Source organism: Sciurus carolinensis, chromosome 7 (genome assembly GCF_902686445.1).
Source record: "Sciurus carolinensis chromosome 7, mSciCar1.2, whole genome shotgun sequence".
NCBI lineage: Eukaryota > Metazoa > Chordata > Mammalia > Rodentia > Sciuridae > Sciurus > Sciurus carolinensis.
In genome coordinates this window covers 104,189,375-104,201,690 of record NC_062219.1, presented here as the reverse complement: position 1 = coordinate 104,201,690, position 12,316 = coordinate 104,189,375, and the positions used below count along the sequence as shown (strand labels likewise).

Genomic DNA, 12,316 nt, shown 5'->3' with positions numbered 1-12,316 from the left:
CCTGCCCATGGGCATGAGCTCCAGAAACTTCATGTTTTCTATCGTGGGAGATGAGGAAAAGCTGATGAACAACCCTTAAAAATTAACTCTAACGGAGAAGAGAGGAAAACAATATTCAGTCTCAGGTTAAAAATGATACTAGTAATAGTCCTTTTAATGAGCTGATTTGCATGTGTGCCTAATGAAACACGCTGTGAAATAATTGTAACACATATCATGAAATTTGGTTTAGATTAACATTTATTTGCAATTTGCTTGATACTTTTCCCCTATGCCCTGAGTCTGTATTGAGAAGTTGCTTGTGAAAATTTTGTCAATATAGAATCTGCACCTACTATGTTTATTAAGGATCTGTGCTCAGTACTGAAACATTCTTTCCACTCTAGAGCATCCCTACCTCAACACTTCTGACATACTCAACTGGGTCACACTTGGCTGCAGTGAGCTGCCCAGTGTATTACAAGACATTTGGCCCATTCCTGAACTCTGTCTACCACATGTCAGTAAACATACCCAGCCCAGTTGTGGCAACCACAGATGCCTCCAGGCATGGCCCAATGCCCCCTTTGGAGGGCAAAGTTATCCTAGTCACTACTGTAGAAGGATTCTTCACAAGCCCTTAAGCCTAAGGCTCATATGGCATGTTTGCCTGCTTACCAATTTAAAACTTCAACTAGAACTCTGCTTATAAACAATAACAACTACTACAGTATTCTCATTTAGCAGGCTACCTAAAATCAGACTGTGGTCATTTGCAAGAAGCTTTGTCTCCTACCACATTTTTTTTTCCTGATTCTACAAAATCCTCATTAAGACTTTGAAAATCCTTAATAAATTATTGACCCTAAAATAATACTTATACCACATCCACCTAGAGCAAGGAAGGCAGAAGTATCCCATCATATTAACCAATTAAACTATCCCACTCTTAGAAATCAAAGCAACGTATGAGAAGAATACAGAAGAACTTTATAAAGATTTATCAATTATCAATTATTTAGAAACAACCTTGAGACCACTAAACAGCCCTGTAAAGCTACATTATGAATATGAAGAGGCTGATTTTCTTTTTCTTTTTAATAAAATAGAGAACTTCTAGAAGTGTAAAAGCTATTAGAGCCAATGGAATTTTTATCTTGTAGCCTGGTTGTAGAGTATAAAAATCAAATCCTTGAAAATTAGACCAAGTGTATCACAATCTTCCTTATCATTTGTGAGTTAATCAATTTCATCAAATGGTTAAAAACAAAAATATATTTAAAAATATAAAATAACTTAGCTGAGCTATATTATTTATCTTCTGCCCAGATTTTTCACCTACTGCTCAACAATGACAATCAACACCATGTGAAACACTGGTCAAATACTTTATAAGAAAGAGTTAAATGTCCCTCAAAAGCATCAGATAATTACCTAAGCCAGAAGCAAGATGTTAGACTAGGCAGACTAATGATCTGATCTAGGATGGTAATTCCCATGGTTCCTAAGGAGCACAAGCATCAATCATTTAATAAATATGTGGTTTCCATTGGACTCCAGAGTAGGAGAAAAAAAATCTCAGCAGTGAGAAAATTGCCCAAGTTTTCCTGGTATATCAATATGTATGTCCCTTAGAGCAAGTCTATTTCTAAGATAACACATTTCTAATCTTTCTTTCAAATGCTATTATATTAATTAATGCCAGAATAAGTACCAGGGGGGATAATCCAAATAACTGGACAATAAAGTGATAGATTTAAATAAGATCCACAACTCGGCTTTTTGAACAAGTATATGCAAGTTTCCTTTTGATCATAACTGTTTTATTTTATTTTTAAAAATTATAATATTTCTGACTTTTTTCAGTTTTCTACCTCTCAGATAACTGTGCATGGCTTCCAAACCACATGGTCTCCAGTTATGCAGTGCAAAGAAGACACATCACCCTGAAGTCAGGCTTAGATGGTTAAACAATTACTGAATGCTCATAAACTGAGAGATTTTTTGTTTAAGTGTCATATGGTAGATTTTTTTCTTTTAGTGTACAGTTCTATGGAGTTCAACAAATGTATAGATTCATGTAACTACACCCCAAGTCAGGACATAAAACAATTACCTCACCTCCCAAAATCCCCTTGCATCACCCCTTGGAGTACCATATTTCACTGCAAAATTGTCACAGGTTTTATGCCAAAGAATAATTTTTTTGTGCAAAAAGGTGGGGGGCAACCATTATGTGAAGCCTTTTTTCTAACGTGCTGGTATTACTTAAAAATTCTTCATTTATTGCTAAACTATATTTGGTGCAAGATTAGAATGCACAGAGTTTTCAAGAACGTACAAAGGTGATGATTACGCAGTGAAATGTGGTGATAGCTCCATCCTGCCATAACTTCTGGCAACCATGAATCGTTTTAATATTACTGTATCTTTACCTTTTCCAGAATGTGATGTAACTGGAATCACACCAATGTGTAGCCTTTTTATACTGTACTCTCTCACTTTGCATGTCTTTGTTCCTTTTCACTTTGGAATACTGGTGAACTGTGCAAACACAGTTTATCAATACTTGATGAGGGGCGCACAGTTCAATTCCAGTTTTTGACTGTCATAAAATGAAACTGCTGTAGACATTCATCTACAGCCTTCTCCTTGTAAATGATCTGAAGTATAATTTCTTGGCCATAGGTTTTATATATATATATAAATATATATATATATATATATATAAAACTTCTTGAGAGATTTCCAAAACCCTTTGCCAGAGTCAATGTACAGTTTTGCACTCCTATCATAAGGTGTAAGAGTTCTAGTTGCTCTATTCCCTCACCAGCACTTAGTACTCTAGACCAACAATTTTAACCCAAGAATGCTAGAATGACTTGATTAGAACAGATGTCTGTCAACTGCTGTAAGATAGGACACACTTATAATAAAGCAGTTACCAACCCAACTGGGAAATAGCATTATTTTTATTTTACAATAAGTTGTTTTGCAAAAGATCCTTTAATATCAAAAATTTGAACGAATAAAGTGTTTATTCAGTTCTAAAAGATCCTCTAAAATTGTATTATATATTTTGTTAAAAGGAGTTGTAATGAACACGAACTATGTGGTTAATACTTTTTATATCTCTGTTAATCATCAAATCGTGCTCCATGTTTTAGAGACTTTTATCAAGGACCATAGCCATGTTCATTAAATCTGGAGAGTGATATTATTCTGAGAATAGTAGTGAATAGGACACATTGGGTCTTTGTCCTCATGAGGCATGGTGTGTGTGTGTGTGTGTGTATGTGTGTGTGTGTGTGTTTTCAAATGATAGTGATCAATTACATGAGAATTTATTCATTCCAAGTATAGGCTTAGGGTATATTACCTGCAGCTGTTTTTAGGAGAACTTGGCATTGTCTTGATCAATTCCAGGTACTCATTCATTCAAAGCATAAATAAAAAATCATAATGGTATTTTAATTCTGATTTCATAGAAAACAATGAAATTTTCAGATGTTTCTGAGAAATTAGTACGAATTAGAAATGAAACAAAATATACAAATTTTAATAACTGAACAAAAACCCTCATTTCCAAGATTCTAGAAAAATTGTTCCAGAAGGCAGACAGAAGGAAAACTATGAAAAATACTAAAAATATCAAAAATTTTGATAAATGGAGAGAGCTGTCAAATGTCATCAGTGGTGAAGACTCAATTCCCCTTTCTGTCTGAGAAATGTCACCACATTCCATCTCCACTCTGCCTTCTTTCTCTGAAAACTCACTCTTGTTCAGATTTCTAGCTTCTCAGCTCCCTATTAAGGTTTATACCAGGGTTCCCCTGCTGTCATTCCTTGGGATAGATGCTTTACTGCCTCTAGAGCCTATCTGCAGCTGCCCAGAGGAAAGCCAGAGACTGTTAAAGACTGGATCTGTCCCCATCTCAGGATCCCAATCCATTGCATCCATCCCTCATCTCTGTCACTCAGAAGGGAAATCTGATATAAATAGCTCGTTTGTGATACACTAAGGGGGGTGGTAATAGGCCAGCATCCTTCTATGCTTGTGCACTTAACATTGCTTCCTTTGGTAAAAGGCAGCCCATTACCTGAAAACCCTGTGAAATTTGCAAGGAATTGAAAACCTCATGCTTATACAAAAGGCTGAGTCAGTTCCTGGGAGTTAAGCAAGTAACTCAAGAATTCAACTGCTAACAAGCTTCTTCAGAAATGAAGCTGCCTGAACATAATCAGTTCACCCTAATTGAATGCATACAGTTTTATTACATAACTGATGGTTTTAAACCTCCAGACAATTAGTTTGTTGAACAGAGGTTAAATTCTTGACTGGTTTGCTCAAGCTAAATTTAGGCAGGATTTACAACACAACTTGCCTCATCCAGGCAGCCGAATATGCACACTGTCTTTAAAAAGTGAGATTAGTTTAGACATCCCTGTAACCAAAAGGAAAAAGAAAAGTTTCATTAAGATACTAGTCTTAAATACCCAAGACTTTAACTCTGTGTTATATTTTACCCTCTGAAATTTCCTTTGCTATATATATATAGTTAGCTTTTTATGGTTAGTATTACTGGTAAGGATGCATTTGAAATTATTAAGCTAAACTAAGCAAAAATCAGATTATTTGTCCTAGATAATAATCCAAAGGAACCCCTTAAGCTGGATTCACATCCTGTCAGTCATTCACAGATTTCACCAACTTCTTTTTTTGTTTTGCTTTTTGTTTGTTTTTGTGGTTCTGAGGATAGAACCAGGGTCTTGCACATGCTTGGCAAGCACTCCACCAACTGAGTGACAGACACCCCAGACCATATTTCACCAACTTCTAATACTTGGCAAAGATTAAAGTCTGTCTGAAGTTTCCACCATTAATTTCTGAGCATATTTCTTATAGTCCAACAGTCATTTAAAATAATCTTTATTTTAAATAGTTTTGTTTACATTGCATTTTCAAGATTCCATTAATTAAAATTCTAGAGGGATAAAGCAAAGTCTTTTTCCTAGAACTACTCAGCTAAAGAAATAAACAAACTTGCCAGTTTTTATTAAGCATCTATTATACATTCCATCTTATGCTAAGAAAAAATAGATATAAAAAAAGGGTTAGACAAGCCATGCCTGAGGGTGCCACCTGCAATTCCAGGCATGCGGGGCTGAGACAGAAGGTTGCACATTCAAGGTCAGTCTGGGCAACTTAGAGGCAGACTATCTCAAAAGGAAATAAAATGAACTGGGGATGTGGCTCAAGGGCAGAGCACTTGCCTAGCACACATGACACTGGATTCAATCCCCAATACCAAAAAATGAAAAGAAAAAAAAAAAAAGACTAGTTATAGATGTCACATAAAATTCATGATTTTAAAATCCAAGTTAGTATTAAAATATTGTATAAGGGAAATTTTTGCATACTAATTAGTTCTTCAAATCAATATGAATTTATATGAGTATTTTATAGAGCAAGAATCAACAAACCTTTCCTCTAAGTGACCAGATGGTATTTTAGGTTTTGTGGATCAAGAGGCAAAATCAAGGATATTATGTACAGACACGTATAGTAAAAAAAGAAAATTTCCACCATTTTTTATTTATGGAATTCAAAACATATCAGATTTCTCATATCTCAGTGTAATTAACAGATTTGTTATATATTTATCTTATAGGAACTCAAGAAAAAGTAGAGAATTCAAATGTACCAAATTTTTTCTGGGACTGAAAACCAGCAAAACTCCATTTTTCTTTCTTTCTTTTTTTCCATTTTTTTTTTTTTTTCCCTGTACTTGAGTTCAACTCAATGGTGTTAAATTTTCCAGGAATCTGTGCTGGGTAAAGAAGACACAAAGACAAATAGCTCCCTGCTCTCAAATTGCTGAAATCCCAAAGAAGAAAAACAAAGAACAAACATTGCATGAAATATGTACAATGATTAATGTGTATACATGGTGCTCCATAAACATTTGATAAAGTGCTAGGTTACATAGATACATGTCTTCTGTATGCACTGTTGAAGGTTTTTCTAAGTACATCTAATTCTTCCCTGGTTCTTGGATTACTTAATTTAAGAATGGCTGTGTTGCTACTGCATGACTGTTCTGATACGTCTTCATTATACAGATGTATAGCACTGGGTATTCCAGGTGATTTTGACTATATCAGAAGGAACAATGAGGACACAGTAAAGACATATTTTATTTATGTTTTACTACAACAATCACAATTTATTTTCTTTTCTCCTGACAATTAAGATTCTGATTATTTGAGGGTCCCAGTTAATGGGATTTTTTTCCCTAGCAATTTCAAGAATTAAAACAGATTGACAAGTACAAATAAACAAAACCTGATATTATTCAAAGTAATCTTTTTAAATTCTTTTTTAAAATTATATATTTATTTTTCTACTTTATACAGGCTGCATTTTGAGTCATTGATACAAATGGGGTACATCATTTCGTTTCTATGGTTGTGCACGATATAGATTCATACTGTTTGTATAATCATACATGTACATAGGGTAATGATATCTGTCTCAGTCCATGATTTTTCGCACTCCCCTGCCCTCATTTCCTTCTACATAATCTAAAGTTCCTCCATTCTTCTCTCACTCCCCACCTCCCACCTCCATTATATATCATCCTCCACTTATCAGGGAAAACATTCAGCCTTTGATTTTTTGGGATTGGCTTATTTCACTTAACATGATATTTTCTAACTCCAACCATTTACCTTCAAATGTCATAATTTTATTCTTCTTTACGGCTGAATAATATTCCATTGTGTGTACAGACCACAGTTTCTTTATCCATTCATCTGTTGAAGGACATCTAGTTGGTTCCACAATCTAGCTATTATGAATTGAGATGCTATAAACATTGATGTGACTGTGTTACTGTAGTATACTAATTTTAAGTCCTCTGGGTATAAACTGAGGAGTGGAATAACTGGGTCAAAAGGTGGGTTCAATTCCAAGTTTTCTGTGGATTCTCCACACTGCTTTCCAGAGTGGCTGCACCAATTTGCAGTTCTACCACAATGTAAAAGTGTGCCTTTTTCCCCACATCTATGCCAACATCTATTATTGTTTGTGTTCTTGATAATAGCCATTCTAGTTGGAGTAAGATGAAATCTTAGAGTTGTTTTAATTTGCATTTCTCTAATTACTAGAGATGTTGAACACTTTTTCATATATTTATTAATTGCCTACATGTCTTCTGTAAAGTGTCTGTCAAGTTCCTTGGCCCATTTTTTGTTTGGGTTCTGTGTATTTCTGGTGTAAAGTTTTGTAAGTTCTTTATGAATTTTGGAGATAAGTGCTCTATCTGAAGTGCATGTGGAAAAGATTTTCTCCCACTCTGTAGGTTCTTTTTTCACATTATTGATTGTATCCTTCATTGAAAAAAGACTTTTTAGTTTGAGTTCATCCCATTTATTGATTCTTGCTTTGATTTCTTGTGTTTTGGGAGTCTTGTGAAGGAAGTCTGATTCTAAGCCAACATAATGAAGATTCGGGCCTACTTTGTCTTCTATTAGTTGCAGGATCTCTGGTCTAATTCCTAAGTCCTTGATCCATTTTGAGTTGAGTTTTGTGCAGGGTGAAAAATAGAGGCTTGATTTCATTTTACTGCATATGAATTTCTAGTTTTCCCAGCACCATTTGTTGAACAGGCTATTTTTTCTCCATTGTATGTTTTTGGCTCCTTTGTCTAATATGAAGTGATTGTATTTATGTGGGTTCATCTCTGTGTCTTCTGTTCTGTACCATTGGTCTGCTTGTCTATTTTGGTGCCAATACCATGCCGTTTTTGTTACTATGGCTCTGTAGTATAATTGAAGGTCTGATATTGTGATATGTTCTGCTTCATTTTTTCTGCTCAGGATTGTTTTGGCTGTTCAAGGTCTCTTATTCTTCCAGATGAAGTTCATGATTGCTTTGTCCATTTCTGTGAAGAATGTCATTGAGATTTTAATTGGAATTGCATTGAATCTGTGTAACACCTTTGGTAAAATGACCATTTTGACAATGTTAATTCTGCCTATCCAAGAACATGGGAGATCTTTACATCTTCTAAGGTTTTCTTCAATTTCTTTCTTTAGTGTTCTGTAGTTTTCATTGTAGAGGTCTTTCACCTCTTTTGTTAGATTGATTCCCAAGTATTTTTTGTTTGTTTGTTTTTTGTTTTTGAGGCTATTGTGAATGGAGTGGTTTTCCTAATTTCTCTTTCAAGGATTCATCCCTTATGAATAGAAATGCATTAGATTTATGAGGATTGATTTTATATCCTACTACTTTCCTGAATTCATTTATGAGTTCTAGAAGTTTTCTAGTAGAAGTTTTTGGATCCTCTAAATATAGAATCATGTCATCGGCAAATAGTGACAGCTTGAGTTCTTCTTTTCCTATTTGTATTCCTTTAATTTCTTTTGCCTGTCTAATTGCTCTGACTAGTGTTTCAAGGATGATGTTGAATAGAAGAGGTGAAAGAGGGCATGCCTGTCTTGTTCCAGTTTTTAGAGGGAATGCTTTCAGTTTTTCTCCATTAAGAATGATGTTAGCTATGGGTTTAGCATAGATAGCCTTTACAATATTGAGGTATATTCCTACTATTCCTATTTTTTCTAGTGTTTTAAGCATGAAGGGGTGCTGTATATCATCAAACACTTTCTCAGCATGTATTGAAATAATCATATGATTCTTAACTTTAAGTCTATTGATGTGATGAATTTCATTTATTGATTTCTGGATATTGAGCCAAACTTGCATCCCTGGGATAAACCCACTTGATCATGGTGCACTATCTTTTAATATATTTTTGTATGTGATTTACCAGTATTTTGTAAGGATTTTTACATCTATGTTCATTAGGGATATTGGTCTAAAGTTTTCTTTCCTTGATGAGTCTTTGTCTGGTTATACTAGCCTCATAGAATGAGTTTGGAAGGATTCCCTCCTTTTCTAATTCCTGAAATACTTTGAGGAGTATTGGTAATAGTTCTTCTTTAAAGGTCTTATAGAATTCGACTGAGAATCCATCTGGTCCTGGGCTTTTCTTGGTTGGTAGGCTTTTGATGGCTTCTTCTACTTCAGTGCTTTAAATTGATCTGTTTAGATTGTGTACGTCTTCCTGATTCAGTTTGGGAGGATCATATGTTTCTAAAAATTTGTCAATGTTTTTGACGTTTTCTATTTTGTTGGAGTATAGTTTTCAAAGTAGCTTCTAATTTTGTTGTGTATTTCAGTGGTGTCTGTCGTGATCTTTCCTTTTTCATCATGAATTCTAGTAATTTGAGTTTTCTCTCTCCTTCTCTTCGTTAGTGTGGCTAAGGGTTTATCAATTTTGTTTACTTTTTCGAAGAACCAACTTTTTGTTTTGACAAGTACAACAAATAAGCAATACCCCATATTATTCAATGTAATCTTAAGCCAGAATAAAGATAGAGTATAACTCTAATATTATTATTAATGTTTTTGTTTTTCTAGAGAGGGTACCATGTAATAAGCAAATAAATACCAAAGCCACACTTTTTATATGAATTTAAAAAGAAACCCCACTCTCAGTTTTCTCCCTACCAAGGAGCTCTCTGTGAACTATGACCTAAAATAGAGCAGCATGCCTGACTTATGGACGAAAAAGAAATTTGGACCCATTTTTCTTTGAATCTGAATCAGATAATGACCACAGCATCTCTCTGTTTCATACCACAGATGTCTACCTTTTTTTGTTTTAATTCCTGGAAAGTTCAACTGGCAATAAATACACATACGAGTAAAGATGCTGTAGTATTTCTGAGGCAATGCAGGCTGTTTGCATCTCTGCTTGATACCTTCTCAAAAGGTTGTTTCTACCTCACTGTCACACCAGCCATGCCATCACTGAAGGGAAGCAATAATCAGATGAGAAAGGCCACATCTGAATTAGTGACTAGTAATTTGGAAGACTGGGTAAAAGGTGGAATGTTGAAGACAGGGCAATTGCAAACAGACAGAATGGAGATGTTGGGTAAATAGGTTGTTGAATATTTAGGTCTGGGGCTGGGGTGGTAGTCAGGGTAGAATTGAGAGTTGAGAGTCTTCAGCACAGATCTGTGAGTCAAAGGTCAGGGCATTAATAAGATTCAGAGAGGAAAGAGGAGAAGGAAAAGGTGGTTAATGACAAGAACTCAGAGAACACTAACTTTGAAGATAAGGGTGTAAGAGGATTCAAGTGGAGAACATGAGAGAGAGGGAAAGGCTTGGCTAGTTTTGGCTCCCAAGCTTCTCTTTTAAAAAAGAAATTTGATCAGGTCAAAGAAACATTTGAAGATTTGTGTGTGTGGTACTACATATAAGAATTGAGCAAACTCAATTGTCCATATTAAAGGCCAGGAGGGCTGCTGATAGACATGTCCCCAGCCTAGTCCACCTTTCAGTTACCCTAGTACTGATATAGAAGAAGAAACAGGAAATTGCAGTGCCTTAGAAATCAGAGGAGGAGATGGAATTTTAGAAAGAGGAGGTGGACTCAGTGTCAAATTCCCCAAAGATCACATAAATAAGGGCAAAATCATTTCATCGATTTGGCAATAGTTAATATTTTACAGTGCAGTTTCAGTGAAGTAATGGGAAAGAAGCCACAGAGCAGTGGGAAGAGAATGAGAAGTAAGAAAGAGTCTACAAAGGCAATTGCTGTTTGAAAAATTTGCCTATGAAGAGATCACAGTTGTGACAGTAGCCCCAAGGGATGTCAGGTCAAAGAGTCACAAAAATAGTTTGAGACACAAGTAGAAACCCTGTCTTGGAGCTACTCCTCAGAGCCTGATGTTATACACCTGCAAAGCCAGCAGCACAAACCGAGGCTACCCTTCTCTGGGAAATGTCTCTCCCATAGGGTCCCATTTCCATCTAAAAGTCCACTACGAAAGACTCATTTAGTTGGGCCTTAAAGGCTTTTTACTGGCAGCAGTTTTCTATTAAAGTGCAAATATCCAAGTAACAACTGGAAATGAGACCAGGACTGGTGCTTGAAGTTGAAAGGGAAAGTGAGATGGCAAATGCAAAAAAAAAAAAAAAAAAAAAAAAAAAAAAAAAAAAATATATATATATATATATATATATATATATATATATATATGTATACTCCTTATTACCTGATTCGTGGTTTTGCCTGAGCTGGCCTTGAATTCAATCATTAGTGATAATAAAAAATGATGTGTTCAGATATGGTCAGAAAAGGAGAGTTCTGATTAATTACTGATATTGACCAGTTGAAGTTACCATTTATGCTTTATACACAGAAAGGCATCATACACAGACTTTCAATTTCTAAGAATAAAAAATTCAACTTAAATTTAATACTAACATGGATCCAAATTAAATCTATTAAGGTGATACAGGAGGCAGTTACAAATGTTAAATGCCCCAGGGCTACACTTACAGGAATCAATTGTAATTTTCCCCTAGAATTTACAATAACAGAAGGATGGAAGTGGGGAAATCTTAGTCTCATAGTGATTCCTAGGTGACTTTCCTCCCTGGAAATTTCTTCAGCAATTGAAACAACTCTCTGGTGACTGTGTTTGTAGTATTTGCTATGATTCCATCTCAATTCTTTTTCTTCTCCTCATAGGCCTACCTATATTGCAGGCATCTCAGTCACAATTTACGGATGCCCAATCTCTACGTGCCTCCTTGTGCATGTGAACAACTGGAAATAATGCTTCAACCTATCAGAGACACTGCACCTTCTAGAGGGTACTTCCTTTCTACTTAAAATTGAGTATACTTTCCCATTCCTGTCAAAGACAACTTTACAGACACCATCTCTAATTTTTACCTCACTTCAGAATCAGTTCATGGTAGGAAACTGGTGTCATGACTGGTAAAGTAAGGGAGATAAAAAGGAGAAACAGGAGAAAGAGCAGGTGGAAGAAGAGCCAATGAACATGAGAAACAATTATCTACCCAATCAATCACTCATAGTCTCTGTCCCACTTCCACGCCTATCCATTCCTGCTTTTTCCTATAGTCCAATCCCAGGTAAAACTCTTATAATGAAATGTCTGGCTTTGGGGAATATATTTGCATCTGGCAAGTGGAGATCTCTCTTTGTTTCCTGTTGATAATCATGTAAGCTGCTTCCCTCCTTCACACTCTTCCACCATGATGTTCAGCCTTACCTGGAGCCCTGAGGAATGGAGCTGGCTGCATATGGACTGAGAACTCAAATTGTGAATTCTCAAATAAACTTTTCCTCCTCTAAAAAGAAAAGTGTGATGCTTCTCTAAAATATAAATGCTTTAGGTAGCCAAGGAGGGACCATATCTTTTGTACGTGTACGTGATTTTCCTTTGTCTA

At 35.5% G+C, this 12,316-nt stretch overlaps 1 protein-coding gene across 12 annotated transcripts in view; it reads right to left on the bottom strand.

Moving 5' to 3' along the window:
• Pkhd1 (PKHD1 ciliary IPT domain containing fibrocystin/polyductin) overlaps positions 1 to 12,316 on the bottom strand; it is a 463,263-nt gene that overhangs the window by 88,466 nt on the left and 362,481 nt on the right. Inside the window, exon 61 of one of the 12 annotated variants that reach the window (XM_047557747.1) lies at positions 4,351 to 4,424. The exons of the other annotated variants lie outside the window; for them this stretch is intronic. Within the exon in view, the coding sequence (XP_047413703.1) occupies positions 4,366 to 4,424 (59 nt within the window). The 3' untranslated portion in view covers positions 4,351 to 4,365. Of the gene's footprint in view, positions 1 to 4,350; positions 4,425 to 12,316 lie in introns of those variants that run through there. 12 annotated transcript variants of the gene reach the window in all.